Here is a 20053-nt window from a genome sequence, read left to right on the forward strand (position 1 = left end):
GCATCGTTACAGCATGCTGCAGTATGGATATCACACCGCAGTGCAATACAAAGAGGGGCTTTTATCCACTAATCAGTTTCTCTGTTCATTTATCAGTCAGGATTTGCAATGGCAATGGATACTGTAGAGTTCAGCACTAATACTGGCTGAGAGACTAATGCAAAGGATTCTCTCTCCCTCCCTCCCTCTCTGCTTCTCTATGCCCCTCCCTGCCTCTCCATTTCTCTCTCTCTCTCTCTCTCTCTCTCTCTCTCTCTCTCTCTGGTCCAGGGATTGAACCCACGACCCTCCGCTCAAGAGTCCAGAGCCCTAACCACTACTCCACACTGCTTTAATTAAAAGATTTTCTTTTCCTCCCTAAACAAATGTGTTAAGTTAAAATGCATATTTACTTACAAATCACACTGTAGGGTCATTTAACTTGCAATGTGCACATTTAACTTGCAATGTGCACATTTAATCACAAAGCGTTCTGCCCGAGAGGATACCCGGGGAATCTTTAGGGAATATTACTAATTGGCGAGTTTTCCCAAATTCCACCTCCCGAAAAGTATATAGAAACGGTAATTAGCATGTATTGTAGCACTAATAATACGCTTCGCTGTGCAACCATCCAAACAAAACACAAAACAGGGTGTCAGGCTGTCACTTAAGAACAGTTTGGAGGGGACTGTTTTACCGGTATTTATTTGGTGGAAGGGGGGGGGCTTAATTTATTTATCCCGATTGTATTGCACTCTAACGCGGTTTTTATTAAAAAAAACTTTTGACATGAAACAACTCACAATGTACTGATACAATAACGCTAGTGCGGCTATTGCGCTGGGAGTACCTTGACAGGCGCGCTGCTCTGTGCGTGTGCGTGTGCGTGTGCCTGTGCCTGTGCGTGTACGTGTGCGTGTGCCTGTGCGTGTGCGTGTGCGTGTGCGTGTGCCTGTGTTTGGGTCTCCATGCGGATGTGACATTTCAGAGACGAGCGCTGCCGCCATTTTGAGTTTTGCCTCAATCTGAACATCACAAACAGGGAGAGGGAGAGAGACTCGGACCGGGACCGGGTTCAAAGAATAATAACGACGAATAGAAGCATTTTAATCCGAACATTTAACAGCGTTTATTTATATATATTCACACATATGAGAGAATAAAATATTCCGGATTCTAGAAAACTAATCCACACACATTTATTTTTTATTTATTTTTTTTTAAATCCGTGAATTATCGCGATTCCAAATTAGAATTGGTTTTGAATGGAAATATTTTTTTTTTTCGCTCTCTCTGAGAAGAGGGACAATCGGAGAAACAAACTGACTTCAAAAATTGCGGAGGTATTGACTTAGATTTTTGTATTTGCTAACGTATGTATTTTTTCTTTTTTTTTTAAAGAAATATAAAAATAAAAGACGAATTTAAATATTTCGGATCTCTGCAGCTCTCCGGTTGGGGGGGTTGTGGTGAGGTATATTTCACTCGCCTCCTCTCCTGACCCGTTTCCGGAGGTAATTTGAGGGGCTTCCAGTCTAGGCAGCCTTTGAACCCCCTCGTCCTCAGCGGCTTGTATCCCCTTCAATTCGCCGAGATTGGGCGAATAGCGAGCAAATACGTCCGCGTTTCTCTGCCTGCTCTCCCATTGGCCTCCCCTCCTCAACCTCCGGCGCTGACAGCAGGAAAGGCCGAGGTCGCTGTTGAGCAGGCCCAGCCTCTGAGGCTCGACCTGTCTGCCCCTCCTCTGCCCCCCCAAACCCCCCAGCCCCGGACTCAGCCCTCTCCGGAAAACACAATAGGAAACGAAGCCCACCATCACGCCGCCGTCAACATGAACCACCATCAATCGCAGCAACAGCAGCAGAAAGCCGGGGAGCAGCAGCTCAGCGAGCCCGAGGACATGGAAATGGAAGGTAAAGCTAAAGGCCGCAATAGATGTGACATTTAAACCGTCTATATAATAACACAGATTGACTCCTGTAGTTTTTGGTGGGCGTGAGGGGGTGGATTGGGGTTTATTAAGGAGAGTAGTGCATGTAACCGTGTTTTGTATTGCTTTCCATACCGTATGTATATATATATATTGCTACAAAGTCGATGGGGGCGGAGGTTTACTGTGTTGTCCACGACTTGTTGAGATCAAATATTTTGACATCCCAGAAATACTTAACTCCAGAATTAAATGAATACAAACCAGCTACATGGATGCAAACGCTGGTGCTAGAACAAACGCCACAAAAACAACGTTGTTTACAATGCAGACTGCATGCTGCTGTGCACACTTGAATCGACATGCTGCGTGCATTCTGCAAATGAAAACACGTACAGCATCATTGCGCAGTTTAAATGAACACATACGTGGGTTTCGTTTTGGTTTTTGTTGCATGCATATTATATTTTTTTTGATTTGCTGGACCTACGGGGTTATCTTTCTTAAAGGTACAGTATTTGGTTTTAATGGGATTTTATCACACACCGATCAATGAAGCAAACCAGTGAAAAATAAATTGCATGTCGTGTCATCGTCGCCCCCCCCCCCCCCGAATATTTATATATTGAAATGCTTGTTTTGTAAACAGCCAGCCACATTAACGTTTTGGAAGGGGGTGGACGTTGTGTTATTTGCAAACACAACACCGATCAACGCTGGATGTGAGTCGGCCGCATAATAATATACTAATACCGATCCAATGACTCCAGCAGATAAGGCCAGTCAGTGCATTGCAGGGCAGAGAGATGGGGTCTACAAAAAAAAAAACATTTTAAAATGGAGGCTTTTTTTTTTCTTCAACTGACCCCATTTTAAAAGAAGAATGGTGTTTTAAAATATGAAGCGTTTAGTCGTGGTTCTCTCCGATTCATACAAGGCAGCAGTTATTATTTTTTTATTTTAATTTTAATTTTTTGTATTTTCCTTAAACTAGCACGTTGCATTTTGTAATGTGTTTTGTTCCTGTGAGCTGGACCCCATGCACGATTGTTCTTTTTCTTGTTCGTTTCTCCTGCACGGTTATCGAGGCCCGTGTGTTTCTGAGCGGCTGCGTGCAAGCCCGCGTGTCTTTTAATCCTGCATTGTATCAAGAAGCAACACTCGCAGAAGCTCGCCATTTTTAATTAGCGCTTCATTTTATTTTTGCACCGTTTTGCAAAGTTGTTTTTTTTGGGTGTATGGATCAGTATCTTCACAGAATATTGTAACTGTCTGTTCTGTAAGATATCGTATTCGATTCCCACATTTAGTTTCGTTTTCATGCAAGTCATGCTGGGCTCCCATTTTTAAGGGGAGGAGGTGGGGGGTGTGCTTGTAGCCTTTTCAGTAGAGATGACATCTTCAGGTATCCATGTGGTTTGCCTCAAGAGCCATTGGAAAATGTCCAGTGGCTCAATTATGGACAGTTTGACATATTTGACTTTTATGACTGCATGCAAACACCCCATGCTCATTTGTAGATGACCTTTTTTTTTACGTTGTTTAGGTGCTGTAGTATAAACACCATGCATGTTATTTCATAGCCATGATATAATTGAATCCATCACCAAGTAAAGAGTGCCAAAAAAAAACAGTCTTTTTACTGTGTCCCTCATTTTCACATGGCAGCTAGGACATTGGATCACTGTTATTCACAAAGAGGCTGATCTTTTGATACCATTACACAGCCAAACCAAAAATATCACTCCCGGATCAGTCAAACTCCACTTCGGCAGTGCTGGAGTTTGGGATTCATCCCCCCCCCCCCCCTCGCCCCCCCCCCCCCCCCCCCTCTTCATGGACCAGCATTTTATTCGGGGCTATATGTTGACAACTGTATGTAGTAGATTTCTTTGGTGAGGTGAGGAGGTGTCATTTTTCAAATCTTTAAGATTGCAATAGAAGCCTCATGGTCTAGCTGATTAGGTTATCGGGTCTGTATTTGCTGTTGTCTTAATCAGTGCTTCCCAGCTCCTTTCCAGTCTTGCGTGTACTCGGTTACTCATCAGACCATCACACTACTGTACAATAACAGTAGGTAGTCTTTAGGTTTTGTTTCATGTACATGATGTGGTGTGACCCTTGTGCAATTGTTTTATTTTCAATGCTGATCCAAACTACAGCAGTACATCCGCTTCATGTAGAGATGGGAGCCGGATTTATCTGCTGTTAGTAACCGATTGATCTTTATTTTATTATTATTATTATTATTATTATTCCTGCCCCTCCATATTTAGTTATCTAGAGAACCACTTATCCAATGTCTATGAAACTTGGTAGTGACATTCTCTAAGCACAAAATGACAGGTGAATCCTATGCCATAGAATTATTATTATTATTATTATTATTATTATTATTATTATTCTTTCTGTTCTTTCTCTCCCAGCTGGGGACACAGATGAGCCCCCGAGAATCACTCCAAATCCAGTCATTAACGGGAATATAGCCATCGCAGACGGACACAACAACACAGAGGAAGACATGGAAGATGGTAAGATCTTTTATCTGTGATTTTAATTAACTGTGTGTAGGTGAGTTATTGGTTTGGGTAAGTTCAGTTCTTTACCACTATAAGTTTTTTTTGTTTTTTTCCCCCATTCATAGAAATCCATGCCAGGTAAAGAGAGCTGTTATTTTACTCAAGCTAAGCACTGAGTTTCTGGCAGTGGTTGTGTTAGTTACACAGCCTTCCTTTACCCAGTGCAAGATTAGCCAGCCAGCTTGTCACAGGGAATGCTTGTCTTGCTGTTCCCTGTAAAGTTGGTCAACACTGCCGGCTTTGTACATAATGTACACGTCGTACCCCAGGTGCTTAATCTGGTTGAGGATGTGTTATTTTTGCAGATTTGTTTTAGCTGTAGTGAAGTCATCAGTTTAAGGTTGTAGACCCATAAGCAATGCAGATTGTAGTATCATTTTAGATGGACCAGAATCCGTGCAGAGCAAAGCGGTTTCAGTCCTGGCTTATGGGATATTTGAAAACCTGCTTGAACCAAAAAAACATGAATATTGGCTTTATGCGTGCATTTTTAAACACATTAAAAACTCACTAATGTGTGTTTTGCGGGGCGGGGCAGGGCAGGGGGGTGATATACCATTATTAAAGGAAGACATTGCAAGATTCACAGCCTGCAGTGCTATAATCATTTAAATTAAGCAGAGCTTTTCTCTGCACACACATGGTCTCGAACCCACAAGCATGCTGTACTCTACCCAGGAAACCTCTCTGAGTTTGTTTGATTCGTAAAAGCCTAAATATAGTCCACCCATTAAATAGCTTAGACTGCCATGACTACATTTCACTTTTTATTAAACCCTTTTCCCCTCTCAGATACAAGCTGGCGCTCAGAGGCTTCCTTTCGGTTCACTGTGGAGCGATTCAGCAGGCTCAGTGAATCTGTGCTCAGCCCGCCTTGCTTTGTGCGAAACCTACCATGGAAGATTATGGTGATGCCACGCTTTTACCCAGACCGGCCTCATCAGAAGAGTGTGGGGTTTTTCTTGCAGTGCAATGCAGAGTCTGATTCAACGTAAGAGATATTGCTTCGTGCATAAGATCATTTTAATGTTCTGCCTGGCTCCAGAATGAAAATGAATTGAATCATTTTTCCCCCCAATGCAGGTCATGGTCATGTCATGCCCAAGCAATGCTGAAGATAATAAATTATAAAGATGATGAAAAGTCCTTCAGCCGAAGGATCAGTCACCTTTTCTTTCATAAGGAAAATGACTGGGGGTTCTCCAATTTTATGTCTTGGAGTGTAAGTAGATATTTTGTTTTCTCTGTTCCCAAGCACATGGTTTCTGGCATACTATGGACTAGATCAAAGGCATAAAAAACAAGCTTAACCCTTTGCGGTCCATTGTCGGACCTGGTCCGACATTGCAATTATTCCTATCAGGTCCATTGTCGGACCCTGTCCGACATCATTATAGGAACGCAAAAAACGGGTTTTAGTCGTTTTTTCTCTGGAAAAAGTCGAGAAAACCATTCAATGGCTGAGTGGGAACGACAGGAGCCGAGACAAGTCGAAAAAAAAAAAAAAAGGCGTATCTCATGAATAGTCATACATGGCCCTGGTATCAGATAACGGGGCGGTTGTAAGTAAACAAGCTGGCTGATAGTAAGTGAGCGCACAGAGAACACGGACATTTGCAGAGCTTTTTTGAGATGTTATAGTAATAAAATAATGACTTGGATCACATTATTGAGGAGTTTGGTGATAAAACGAGTGATCAGGAGATGATTGATCGGTATGTACGACTATTATTATTATTATTTATTTCTTACATAGGTGAAAGCGATAGCGAACGAAAGGGTGGGGCGGGGCTGGAGATGCCTAGTGAGTGCTTTGTTGATATGCAGGGCCATTTAAACCCGTTTGACTGAAAAAAAATACTTTTAAACCGCGCGTCTAAAATTAACTGCGCGTGTGAAAATAAATTAGACCTGGCGTGCCTGACACGCATTTAATAAATGGACCGCAAAGGGTTAATCTTGAACATCACAGGTTATCTTATCAAAACACCTGTTTTAACAATTGAAGTATTGCACTCTTACGCCCCTAAAACAGGCAGGGTGATTGGATCCGGCAATCATGAGCATCTTCCTGTTTCATTTTATATTGGTTGTGTTATACGTCTAATATAAAGCAAAGCAGCATTTTCTGTTTACACATTTTTTGGTCCGTCTAATAGTGTGTTCTGTTTTAAAGGATGTAACCGATCCAGAAAAGGGGTTTATTGAAGATGATAAAATTTCATTTGATGTCTATGTTCAGGCAGACGCACCACATGGAGTTGCGTAAGTATTGCATTTTAGGATTTTTTATTATTATTATTATTATTATTATTATTATTATTATAAAGGTTTTTATGGTGCACCCTGTATTTTTTTGTTTTTCAGCTGGGATTCAAAGAAGCACACTGGATATGTTGGATTAAAGAACCAAGGAGCAACCTGTTACATGAACAGTTTATTACAGACACTATTCTTTACAAATCAGCTCCGCCGGGTCAGTGTTCTCCTGTTAAACAGCTCTGTGCCGCTAATGCGACTGGCTTTGCTCTGATTCAGTGGTGAAGATGAGTTTTGTTTTGAATCTCTGTTGAATCAGACTATACTATGCAATATACTGTTTCTAGATTAATCTAGTCTGCTATCCAGTGATTAAAGGCTGATTTGTACGTTCCCGATCTGTTACAATAATAGTAGTCTTGTTTGTTTGCGGTATTTCTGACAGTTTCTGGAAGTTTTAAATAGATGGTATATCCTGGTTATATAGCCAGTGTGCTCTAATAATTTCATTACAATGCCCCTGCAAAACAATCTGCTTAAACTGTTAATTTCTGTTTCAGGCAGTATATATGATGCCAACAGAAGGCGACGATTCATCCAAAAGTGTTCCCTTGGCATTGCAAAGGGTGTTTTATGAACTCCAGCACAGTGACAAACCAGTAGGAACGAAAAAGTTAACAAAATCGTTTGGGTAAGTCAACCATGAAGGTATAATAAAACGCTGCACAAAAACTGACTGTGTAATAGTCATTTGCTGTGAGCCGTATACTGTGTACTGCTTTGAAATTCTAAGCTAGAACATACAATACAAGTAATATTTGTTTTTTCTGTGTAAAGGTGGGAAACGTTGGACAGCTTCATGCAGCATGATGTACAGGAACTCTGCAGGGTGGTATGTATGTGTTGCTTGTCATGCACAGTCATACACGGTACAGTGTCTTGTCATGCACAGTCATACACGGTACAGTGTCTTGTCATGCACAGTCATACACGGTACAGTGTCTTGTCATGCACAGTCATACACGGTACAGTATGTCTTGTCATGCACAGTCATACACGGTACAGTGTCTTGTCATGCACAGTCATACACAGTACAGTATGTCTTGTCATACACGGTACAGTATGTCTTGTCATGCACAGTCATACACGGTACAGTATGTCTTGTCATGCACAGTCATACACGGTACAGTATGTCTTGTCATGCACAGTCATACACGGTACAGCACACAGCATTCATTTGCCAGTGTCGGCTCCTCTTTCACTCCCTTTTTCTTTTTGTCTCTCAGCTACTTGATAACGTTGAGAATAAAATGAAAGGCACTTGTGTTGAAGGCACTATACCAAAACTGTTCAGAGGGAAGATGGTGGTAAGTTGATATTCCCTGCATTGCATTTGTTGCTGAGTTTTTTGTGCCCTCTCCATTTTCTGAAGATGTCCAAACCTCTCTTCTTCACAGTCCTATATCCAGTGTAAGCACGTAGACTATATATCGGAGAGAATAGAAGATTACTACGACATCCAGCTCAGTATAAAGGGAAAGAAAAACAGTGAGTATATACAGCATTGGGGTTCTACTTCTTCATGGTGTGAATGGCACATCACCTGCTGCAGCATACGGAACTTGAACACGTTTAAAAAGTGGCTTTCGGAAATGTGCACAATATATTTTGATAGGACACTTTTAAATTGGTTTGGGGGAATGTATGCTATCTTTATTGTAGTTTTGATCTTGTTGCATTTATAAACACTAAGTAATGTAAGCACACAGAGTTGGGTCATGGATTCCAAAACTGCTGCAGGATCTTTGCAGCAGCTGCTTGTTATTTCCTCCTTCCCTTGTGTTTTGATAGCCAAAGTTGTATTGATTTATTTGCTGAAGGTGCAATTGTGCTTAGTCCTATTCTGTTCAGAAAGAGAGATCAAAGTACAACTGTAAGCCAATGATAAAAAAAAAGCAATGGCCTCCAGTCGCATTAAACAGACATTATTGGCAAGGAGAAAGCATTATTATTCTTATTATTCTAACTCCCATTTTCCCCTCTTTGTGAATAACCAGTTGCTTCCTCCCTGCAGTATTTGAATCCTTCCAAGACTATGTGGCAGTGGAACAGTTGGATGGGGATAATAAGTACGATGCTGGGGAGCACGGTTTACAGGTATGGAAGACTTGACTTGAACTGAACTACAACTGTGTTGTGAACAATACAGAAATGTGTATTTTTAGTTTCATATTAATGTTGTAGGGATTACTCAATCATGCTGTAAATGTAATGCTAAAGGGGTGCTGGGTTCAATACATTTCTAACTAGACTACATGAGAAGGGATATATCTATTCAGCTGACATGTAATCTTTGTTGGTTTTGAATTTGTCTTTAGTCATGTATGTGTTTGAACTCTCGTCTCCTCTGTGTTTATTAGGAAGCTGAAAAGGGGGTGAAGTTCTTAACGTTTCCTCCGGTGCTGCACCTGCAGCTCATGCGATTCATGTATGACCCCCAGACAGACCAGAACATTAAGATCAATGACAGGTAATGAACCAGGAGGTCTGCTGCTGATTCATGAAGTTCAAATTCCAGGACAAAGATACGCGCTACAATCACCTGGCAAGGTTTTCCATCTTTGTAACTTTTTGTCCCACGTGAAAAACGTGGCACTAATATCTTGCAATTACTATAAAATGGAAAACTTAACAAATTCAAGTTTGTACCGTTTTGCAACAAAATCAGTTTCATATCGTTCTAAACTAATGTGAATCTATTACTGTAGTAAAGTAAGAAGCTTTCTTGTGCAGCTTTAGTTATTCCTGTTTCTTGCAGCATGTTTCCATTTTCCCTAACTGTTCATGTTCTGCGCACCTGCCTGACAATGTCCTTTAACTTCTTCAGATTCGAGTTTCCTGAGCAGTTGCCCTTGGATGAGTTTTTGCAGAAGCTAGATTCCAAGGATCCTGCTAACTACATACTCCATGCAGTTTTGGTGCACAGCGGGGATAACCATGGAGGCCATTATGTGGTCTATCTAAACCCCAAGGGAGATGGAAAGGTGGGTACAAGGATCTGTGTCCTCATTTATATACAGCAGGGAGATTTGTTTATCAAGACACAGTAAATGCAAAGAGAAATCCTTGAACAATTTCATCATTGTGTTCATATCTTTTTGCTACTGCATTAACATTTAGCTTATTTTTTTCAATGTTTTTTTTTTTACATTTTGAAATGTGAATTATTTAAACCTGTCTTGCGATTTACAGTACTATTGCTTAATCATTCAACCTGTTTCTTGTCTCTAAACCTCTGCCACACGATTGGCATGCTGCCTAACTAACTGTGATTTTGTCGTCCCCTCAGTGGTGCAAGTTTGACGATGACGTGGTATCCAGGTGCACTAAAGAAGAAGCTATTGAACACAACTACGGAGGCCACGATGATGATTTATCTGTGCGTCACTGTACAAATGCATACATGTTGGTGTACATTAGAGAATCCAAACTCAGTAAGCAAACTCTAAATATCTCTCTGAATGCAACTCAAAGTATGTTCTGGGGCAGCAGTGTGGAGTAGTGGTTAGGGCTCTGGACTCTTGACCGGAGGGTCGTGGGTTCAATCCCCGTGGAGGACACTGCTGCTGTACCCTTGAGCAAGGTACTTTACCCAGATTGCTCCAGTAAAAACCCAGCTGTATAAATGAGTAATTGTATGTAAAAATAATGTGTAAAAAATAATGTAATTGAATGTAAAATAATTTGATATCTTGTAACAATTGTAAGTCGCCCTGGATAAGGGCGTCTGCTAAGAAATAAATAATAATAATAATAATAATAATAATAATAATAATGTTCTTTGTTATGCTAGTCGGGCAAAGCAAAAATAATGAGTTTACAAATGAACAGATGATGGAACTTCTTCATTTCTGCAAAAATAGTATAGACCACTTATTTTTTTTAAATATGATTGAGCATGATGCCTGTTGTCAATACTGCAGAGAATTATGTTTTATGTGTTTGTTGTTGCAGTTTGTCTGTACTACAGTAGAACCAGCTGTTGAATAAGAAGTTGACCCACTGTGAACCCAAGCATGTGGGCAGTTTGCTGTATTTGAGTGCTTTTGTCTTTTGAAGGTGAAGTATTGCTGCCAGTCAATGATGTTGACATCCCACAGCAGCTTGTGGAGCGCCTTCAAGAGGAGAAGAGGGTGGAGGCTCAGAAGAGAAAAGAGAGGCAGGAGGCGCACCTCTACATGCAAGTACAGGTAATGAACAAGTTGCAAGAGGCGCACTGTGTCTTGTGCTTCCTGTAGGTGTGATCTATATTGCATCTTGCATGTTAGTTTGTCACTATTTTTAAATGTCTTTTTTTTTTTTTAAGATCGTTACCGAGGACCAGTTCTGTGGCCATCAGGGAAACGACATGTACGATGAGGAGAAGGTGAAGTACACAGTGTTTAAAGTCCTGAAGAACTCCACGCTTGCTGAGTTTGTGCAGAATCTCTCACAGACCATGGTAAGTAGAATCTCCCCACGGAATGGGAAAGAATGTTTATGAATAATTTGGGTTTGTGTATATATGCAAGTTGTTCTTCTTTCTAAATCTGTGTTTGTAATGTAGGAGAAAGGTGTAGGTTTGAGCATGCTGTACATTCTTTTGAATTTTGCATATTTCTCTGTGTTTAGTATGGGTAAATTGAATCCACATTGTTTTTAAATCTATTTTAATGGGCTAGGACACACGATTATTGAGAGTAAAGTAATAGGATTTTAACAGTAACTTTACATTTGGGGGGTTGGTGGACGTATGAAAAGTGTGTCTTTTTTTGTAGAGCTCTTAAGCTTCTCTGCTTTGAGTAAGCTTCAGATATTCAGTGTTTAGAACATAAGAACAAAGAAAGTTTACAAACGAGAGGAGGCCATTCGGCCCATCTTGCTCGTTTGGTTCAAGCAGCTTCTTGAAGGATCCCAGGGTGTCAGCTTCAACAACATTACTGGGGAGTTGGTTCCAGACCCTCAATTCTCTGTGTTAAAAAAAAAAAAAAAAAAAAAAAGGTGCCTCCTATTTTCTGTTCTGAATGCCCCTTTATCTAATCTCCATTTGTGACCCCTGGTCCTTGTTTCTTTTTTCAGGTCAAAAAAGTCTCTTGGGTCGACATTGTCAATACCTTTTAGAATTTTGAATGCTTGAATCAGATCGCCACGTGGTCTTCTTTGTTCAAGACTGAATAGATTCAATTCTTTTAGCCTGTCTGCATACAACATGCCTTTTAAACCCGGGATAATTCTGGTTGCTCTTCTTTGCACTCTTTCTAGAGCAGCAATATCATTTTTGTAACGAGGTGACCAGAACTGAACACAATATTCTAGATGAGGTCTTACTAATGCATTGTAAAGTTTTTACATTACTTCCCTTGATTTAAATTCAACACTTTTCATAATATATCAGAGCATCTTGTTGGCCTTTTTTATAGCTTCCCCACATTGTCTAGATGAAGACATTTCCGAGTCAACATAAACTCCTAGGTCTTTTTCATAGATCCCTTCTTCAATTTCAATATCTCCCATGAGATATTTATAATGCACATTTTTATTGCCTGCGTGCAGCACCTTACACTTTTCTCTATTAAATGTAATATGTTATATTGTTGTTGTGCAGGGTTTCCCACAGGATCAGATTCGTTTATGGCCAATGCAGGCAAGAAGCAATGGTACAAAGAGACCAGCAATGTTGGACTATGAAGCGGATTGCAGCAAAACTGTAAGTTTCAAATACAGCACCTCTTCAGAGAATTGAAAGAAACCAGTTCATGTGTACATTGTCACTTTGTTTGGTTTTTATGATGAACTTATGTCTTTCTGTTAAGCAGTATTTTAGTGACTGATGATTTATAAAACTGTGTTGCAGTGATTTAGCCCGGTAATGTGCTCTGCCGTATCAGTATGTAGCGTGCAACTCTGTAGCATGCTGTGTCTCCAAGCCAGCTTCGAAAGCTCACCCTTACTGGACTGATAATGACCCTCAGGTTTTTTTTCTTCTTCTAAACAGATGATTGAGTTAAGTGACAATGAGAATCCATGGACAATATTCCTGGAAACTGTAGATCCAGAAATGGCTGCCAGTGGAGCAACGTTGCCCAAGTTTGACAAAGACCGTAAGTCTGTGTGTGTGATCTACTAATGTGACTGTGTATATTATTCCCTGTTATATCAGAGTGTGGGTGTAATTGGAGGTATGTGTTTCAACCTTGCATAAAACTACAGGACCACCTGCCACCACCATTTTGAACTGATAAAACGTTTTGTTGTCTTCTACAGATGATGTCATGTTGTTCTTGAAGATGTATGATCCAAAAACTAGAAGCTTAAATTATTGTGGACATATCTACACACCTATATCCTGTAAGATACGTAAGTATGCATACTGCGTTTTTTTCATGTCCTATTTATATTCTGTTTCCAATGTTTTGCAGTAGGAGAACCTAATGGTGTATTTTCTTGTAACAGGAGACCTGCTGTCGGTAATGTGTGAGAGAGCAGGATTTTCACAAGGAACTAGCCTTATCCTCTATGAGGTGAGCAATGGCACAAATATTTCATTCTTTTCTATATCGAACTTTAAAGCTTGCTAATATATTGTATTGGTCTACTTTCTACTGCTGTTTGCAGGAAGTAAAGCCTAATTTAACAGAGAGAATCCAGGACTATGACGTGTCCCTAGACAAAGCCCTTGACGAGCTGATGGATGGTGATATAATAGTGTTCCAGAAGTAAGTGGTGTTTTTTATGTTCTCTTTTATACCTAAAGGTAAGTCTTGCTGTTTTACTTCCCGTTTCTATTTTGCTGTGTTTGTAGAGATGACCCAGAAAACGATTCCAGTGAATTACCGACAGCGAAGGATTACTTCAGAGACCTGTACCACCGCGTCGATGTTATCTTCTGTGATAAAACCATTCTCAATGACCCAGGCTTCGTGGTTACACTTTCTAACAGAATGAACTATTTCCAGGTTAGTCCTTTTTTAATGTCTAGTTAAAATGCATGGTGGTTTAAAATGTCAAGTCACAAAGTATGGTGAGGTACAATTACCATTTCATTTTTAAATGAACAAATACCTGTTCTCGCTCTTTATTTTTTAGGTTGCAAAGACAGTTGCACAGAGATTAAACACTGATCCAATGCTACTTCAGTTTTTCAAGTCCCAAGGGTAAGTGAATCGTTGATATTTATGCAACAGGTTTTTTTCGCTTGTATGAATTCACTTCCTGACCTTGTGCGTTGTCATTCACAGCATGTATGGGTTTTAAAAAAGGGGCTTGACACTGATATTAAGTTCTGTGATCTACTTTCTTTGTTTCTTGTTTGGACATTTGTTTAGATTTTCTGTAAACTTTGTTTTCCTTGCGTTGATCAGCTGTTCCTTAAATACAAAATGTGTAATACCAATGGCTTTGTTTTAGTTACAGGGATGGCCCAGGGAATCCTCTTCGACACAATTATGAAGGTACTCTGAGGGATCTGCTGCAGTTCTTCAAACCCAGGCAGCCGAAGAAACTGTATTATCAGCAGGTAATTTACACATTGATGCACAATAGAAGGAACTGTGTGTTTGTACCATTGCATGCAGTTTTAATGTAGAACATTATATCCAAGGTGTGTGTGTTTTTATACATCATTTTGGATAAACTTTACTATTTGTAAGAGACTTGGTGTAGCTACAGGCTTCATATCCCTAGCTTAGGCGTCCTCTTGAAATGCATGTATTTAACCCTTTGCAGTCCTATGTCGGACCTGGTCCGACATTTCAATTATTCCTATCCGGTCCAATGTTGGATCCTGTCCGACATCATCAAAAAAACGCAAAAAACTGGTTTCTAGTCGTTTTTTCTCCGGAAAAAGCCGAGAAAACCATTCAATGAGTGGGAGCCGAGACAAGCCGAAAAAAAAAAGGGGCGTATCTCATGAATAGTCATACTTGCCCCTGGCATCTGATAACAGCGGCCATAAGGAAACAAGCTGGCTGTGACTGCATCAACGCTCAGAGAATATCACGGACATTTGCACAGCTTTTTTCAGATGTTATAGTAATAAAATAATGACTTGGATCGCATTATTGAGGCGTTTGGTGATAAAACGAGTGATCAGGAGATGATTGATCGGTATGTACGACTATTATTATTATCATTATTATTATTATTATTTATTTATTTCTTAGCATATGTGAAAGCTATAGCGAACAAAAGGGTGGGGCGGGGCTGGAGATGCCTAGTGAGTGCTTTGTTGATATGCAGGGCCTTTTAAACCTGTTTGACTGTGGGGAAAAAAAATACTTTTAAACAGCGCGTCTAAAATTAACTGCGCGTGTGAAAATAAATTGGACCCGACGCGCTGAATAAATGGACTGCAAAGGGTTAAACATGGGGACAGCAATGAAGCTGTTCACATGCATATTGTGTTTTTCAGTGCATGTTTTTCAGTGCATGTTTACTCTGTGTGTTTTATTCATGTGATCTCATAACGCTTCCTTTTACAGCTGAAAATGAAGATAACAGACTTTGAAAACAGGAGGAGTTTCAAATCCATATGGCTGAACAGCCAGTTTAGAGAAGAGGTAATTAAACTTTTTTTTTTTTGAGAGTCGATTTGTGTGTAAAACAAAGCTGAGCTCTTTATGTTACTTTCGATTCAGGAGAGTTTTATTTGAGTTGCTGTAATCTTTGTTTCCAAAGACAGCTTACATGGATTACGTGTGTAAATGTACAGTGTCTGTATGATGCATTTCTGTCGTTGATTCGTAACACTTCTTTTTAATTGCACAGGAGATAACACTATACCCAGACAAGCATGGCTGTGTGCGAGACTTACTGGAGGAATGTAAAAAATCAGTAGAACTGTCTGATAAAGGGTCAGAAAAGCTAAGGTAAAGCCTAACAGCTTTTTAATGTCTTTAACATTGTATATTTACAGCAAATACACCGTTTGTTTATTCAACTGTGTTCATGTAGGCTGATATTCATATCAGAATTAATTATGTAGTTAAAGGCGGCAAAAGCTGGAAATGTCCAGCAGTCATTAATAGTGAACCAAACTAGTGCCACTTTCACACACAAATGCCGCTACTGAGCCATCTGAGACGTTTCAAAAATTCTTTCAAATCCCCATTCACACAGCACAAAATTGCGCAGTCTATGCAGGTATATTACCATCATCACCCTTTCACAGTCACAGGAATCCCGTGAGTACAACTTTCAAACCTGTCGGTCAACAGATCATTTTCATGGCAACAGCAACAAAACAAAATAAATAAGCAGAATAACATGGGAAAGCTACTTTAAAAAACGTAATTTATTTAAAAATTGAATTTTTATATATAAAATAGGATCCCGGGGTGTCGGCTTCAACATTACTGGGGAGTTGGTTCCAGTGCCGGTTCTGAGCCGTCATAACTTGCCTGTGTGAAAGGGGTATTAATCATGTTTTGTTCTTTACTAAAACAGTAGGTGCCTTACTCTGTGTGTGTGTGTGTGTGTGTGTGTGTGTGTGTAATAATATATATAATATATATATATATAATATATATATATATATATATATATATATATATATATATATATATATATATATATATATATATATATATATATATTTACACACACATACACACTACTGTGCAAAAGTCTTAAACATTTATCTGAACATTTCTGACCCTGCCGTGCCTTACATCAATTTTTTTTTTTTTTTTTTTAGCAAATAATGTACTATATGCATTTATGATTTCTTTTTTCCCCCTCTTGCTTCAGGCTGCTAGAAATTGTAAGCTACAAAATAATTGGGGTCCACCAAGAAGATGAATTACTAGAATGTTTATCTCCTGCAGCGAGTCGCACATTCAGAATAGAGGTGCGTGAAACAAGTTGTCTTTGATCAATACCTGTCTGTAAAAAAAAAAAAAAAAAAAAACGATGTTTAAAACTGACGGGTAAATGTGGAGCGATTTTTAACATCAGATTTGATCTTTGTAGGAAATCCCTCTGGACCAGGGAGGCCTTGATAAGGACAATGAGATGCTGATTCCAGTGGCGCATTTCCACAAGGAAGTCTTTGGGACTTTCGGTATCCCGTTTCTGCTGAAAATACGGCAGGTAAAACTGCTTTTAAAACACAGAAATCAGTCACATTGTGTCCAGCGCGAGTTTACCTTTTCTAACTGCTCCCTTTTAACTGTTCCAGGGAGAACCGTTTCGAGAGGTTATGAAGAGGATTCAGGCGATGCTCGAGATCCAAGAAAAGGAGTTTGAAAAGGTAAATTCTGAAGTGTGACTGTTGGTACAGGTGTGGAACCAGCGAAGAACAAAGGAGGACTCTGCTGGTGGCATATTTCATATAGAAAAGTATGTTGATTAGTTCTAGATTGTTTAAACCTGTACAGCATTTCCCAAACTCGTGGCATTCATCGAACGACTAATGCTTGTTAATTGTGAAAACTGATTTTAAAATAACTTTTTTGTCTAAGTTTAAGTTTGCCATTGTGATGATGGGTCGGCATCAGTACATCAATGAAGACGAATATGAAGTCAATCTGAAAGACTTTGAGCCTCAGCCAGGTAAGACCAATAGTTGCCACGCTGCATTAGTCATTTCTGTCATATCGATTGATTCAAAAATACAATTTTAATGTAATGTGATGCCTCTCTCCTAACACGGTACTTCCTATTGTCTTTACTCTTGGGGGGCCCCTTGCACGCCTGTTTTTTCTCACAGCGCCATAATCCATAGTGTAGTATAAGGAGTTCTCGATCACAGTTTGATCCATCTGTGTAGGAAATGTACAGTCTTATATTCTTTTTTTTTTCTTCCTTTTTTTTAGGTAATATGTCACATCCAAGGCCATGGTTAGGGCTTGACCATTTTAATAAAGCCCCAAAGAGAAGCCGCTACACATACCTGGAGAAAGCAATCAAGATTCACAACTGACATCCTCAACGACCTAACCAACTGTACTAAAGACTTAACCAAACCCTTTCTTGTGTGCACCACTTGTAACAGCAATCCCTGTGTACACATGCACCACGTATGAAGTCTTCAGCAAGAGGATTTGCTGCTTGTGCTACTTTTGTTTTGTTGAGGCTGTTCAGTTTGGCTTCTCTGTATCTGAATAGACTGCCCATTTTGTCTGGAAGGATCCCAATGAGGTTTTATCGTATTGGAAAGGCAGAGTGAACTGAGCGGGGATTTTTTTTTATAAAGAGTTGCAAAGGGAGTGGAATGAGATGGGAAGTAGAACAGAAAAGCTGCCATTCGCAAAAGGTTTCGCATCTGTAGAAAACCGGCCGGTGGCATCAATTTGCTAGTTGCCTATTGCGGTTGTCCTAATAAGAAATCCTGGTCCGTTTAGTGCAACTAGTTACATTTCATGTTTACACACCTTTTTTTCTTTTAGTTTTGGTTGGAGGAAAATTTCAATTTTGTTTTTTCCACGCTAATCCTATAAATTTAAAAATAATTTTAAATTAATAAGTAATACATTTCAATAAAAAACACAGCATCTGTATTTCATTTTGCACATTAACACTTAACATCAAAGATATGTAACATTTACAATTCTGGTAAATGTAATCTTTTGATTTTGAGTTTCCTTTTTGTTTTTGTTCATTCAAATCTGCTGTCACTTTGCTGTGGGTTTCTTACTCTATAACTGCATTCTGTCAGCTGGTTTTCTTCTGCAGTTTTACTGTGCTGTGCGTCGGCACTAAGCTAACAACACTGAAAGAGTTGATCAGTGGTGGGTGTAAGGTAAAACCAGTGTTGCTGAATTCATAACCGAAATACAGCCTTTTTAGCACAGAAGGCATGTTCACTAGCGCTTAGTAAGCTGTTGACTTTGTAAAGAAAAAAAAATCAAATTGTATATTTAAAGAATGAACAGTTTAACACTCAAAGATCATTTTGTTGGGTGCGTCTGCAGATTCATTGATGTTGATATTCATTGTGTGTAGTTTTCATTTCAGTACCAGACTGCTTCTAAGTTTGTTTGTTTTGTTTTTTTTCCTGAACTAATGGCAACAGCGTGTCTCGTTTGAGTGCAGTACAAAAAATGAAAAATCGAAATCTGCAAATCACAACGTTTTATTTGAATTTCTCCTCCGTTCTTTAATTTCTCCCTGTAGCAGCATTGTACGACAACTATTCCTGTATATTGCCTTTTTGCTGGAAAATGTATGTTGAATAAAATTTTCTATAAAATGTTTTGCTTTAGTGTATTGACTTTAAAGTCTAGGGGGGGGATTGTATAAAATCTGAAACCTACCTTTTTCGGCTTCTGTATTTAAAGGCTTTGGAAAACAAATGCATTTGAAAGCTGTCTATATATATGAGTGAAATAGTGTATTGATCATTTTTATGTACATGAACCTGAGCATTCTTGTGGGCTGAAAATTAAATACTGTGTGGTTAAAGAAATACTGTTTTTCTAATGTTCCACAAACTTTCTAACCCTACAGAAGAGTTACTTCACCAATTCCTGCTGTTTGGGGAGAATACATCTATTCTGTGATCTAGTTTTTAACATGTAGCTATACAGAGAGTATTTCAAACACTGCAGCCAGCATTCAGAATGGTTTATATCAGAATTGTGATTTGCTTGGTCCCCTTAATGCTAATTTATTCCAGAACCACCTCCCTTGTGCCAGTATTGGCCTAAATGACAAAAATGTTGAAACAGATTCAATAAACCCAATGGTATTGGTGATGTAGTACTGCATTACAAACCTTACACAGAAGAACAGGACCAAAATATGCCATTCAAGCAATTGGACAGTAGAGGACAGTGGTAAGCCTTCACTGTGAAGTTTCAGTTGACCTGGTATTTTGCAGAGCTGTCCACGACTTGTTTTCATAGAAAGGAAACAAGTTGCAGTCTGTATTAGAAGATGTGCAGCTGATGATTCATGTTCTATAAGACTATTGTTTTAATGCAAGCCTTGTGTTTGCTTATTGCAATACTGTTTGATCCAGGGTAGGATTGTTGCTGGTTTCAGTGGGGTTGCGTTGTTTACCTGGATGGGAGTAGCTTCCTTGCAATCGCAACATGACACCACATGTTGAGATTGCAAGTAAATCAATACCAATTTTCTGGTCATCATAAATGTATTTATTGTCTTTTTTACGTTGACTGTAAACTACATAAGGGATTGATCTCAATGCGCTTGTTATATTAACTACCCCGGTACTGACTGTAACAAAAATACATTTCAATTCAAACATGAGATATTACACTATGGAATATTTATGTTTTATAAATGCATCTGATTGAAATTC

General features: G+C 39.3%; 1 protein-coding gene across 2 annotated transcripts; it reads left to right on the top strand.

Moving 5' to 3' along the window:
* Positions 1 to 949: 949 nt before the first annotated feature.
* usp7 (ubiquitin specific peptidase 7 (herpes virus-associated)) lies at positions 950 to 18979 on the top strand. Of its 2 annotated transcripts, none has more exons than XM_034926915.2 (31): positions 950 to 1895; positions 4339 to 4443; positions 5284 to 5482; positions 5575 to 5713; positions 6668 to 6756; positions 6859 to 6967; positions 7311 to 7441; positions 7588 to 7642; positions 8037 to 8117; positions 8208 to 8298; positions 8825 to 8907; positions 9171 to 9280; positions 9638 to 9794; positions 10100 to 10244; positions 10870 to 11000; positions 11117 to 11251; positions 12395 to 12496; positions 12785 to 12890; positions 13054 to 13146; positions 13243 to 13310; positions 13405 to 13505; positions 13592 to 13745; positions 13876 to 13943; positions 14203 to 14305; positions 15270 to 15347; positions 15556 to 15656; positions 16537 to 16636; positions 16759 to 16878; positions 16967 to 17038; positions 17250 to 17340; positions 17604 to 18979. In XM_034926915.2, the coding sequence occupies exons 1-31, from the start codon at positions 1814 to 1816 to the stop codon at positions 17708 to 17710; spliced, it is 3306 nt and encodes a 1101-aa protein (XP_034782806.1). In that variant the 5' UTR covers positions 950 to 1813; the 3' UTR covers positions 17711 to 18979. The 2 variants fall into 2 exon arrangements, with proteins under 2 accessions (XP_034782806.1, XP_034782804.1); XM_034926913.2 differs by having other exon boundaries at positions 951 to 1895; positions 14197 to 14305.
* The last annotated feature ends 1074 nt before the right edge of the window (positions 18980 to 20053 follow it).

Source organism: Acipenser ruthenus, chromosome 22, assembly GCF_902713425.1.
Source record: "Acipenser ruthenus chromosome 22, fAciRut3.2 maternal haplotype, whole genome shotgun sequence".
Taxonomy (NCBI): Eukaryota; Metazoa; Chordata; class Actinopteri; order Acipenseriformes; family Acipenseridae; genus Acipenser; species Acipenser ruthenus.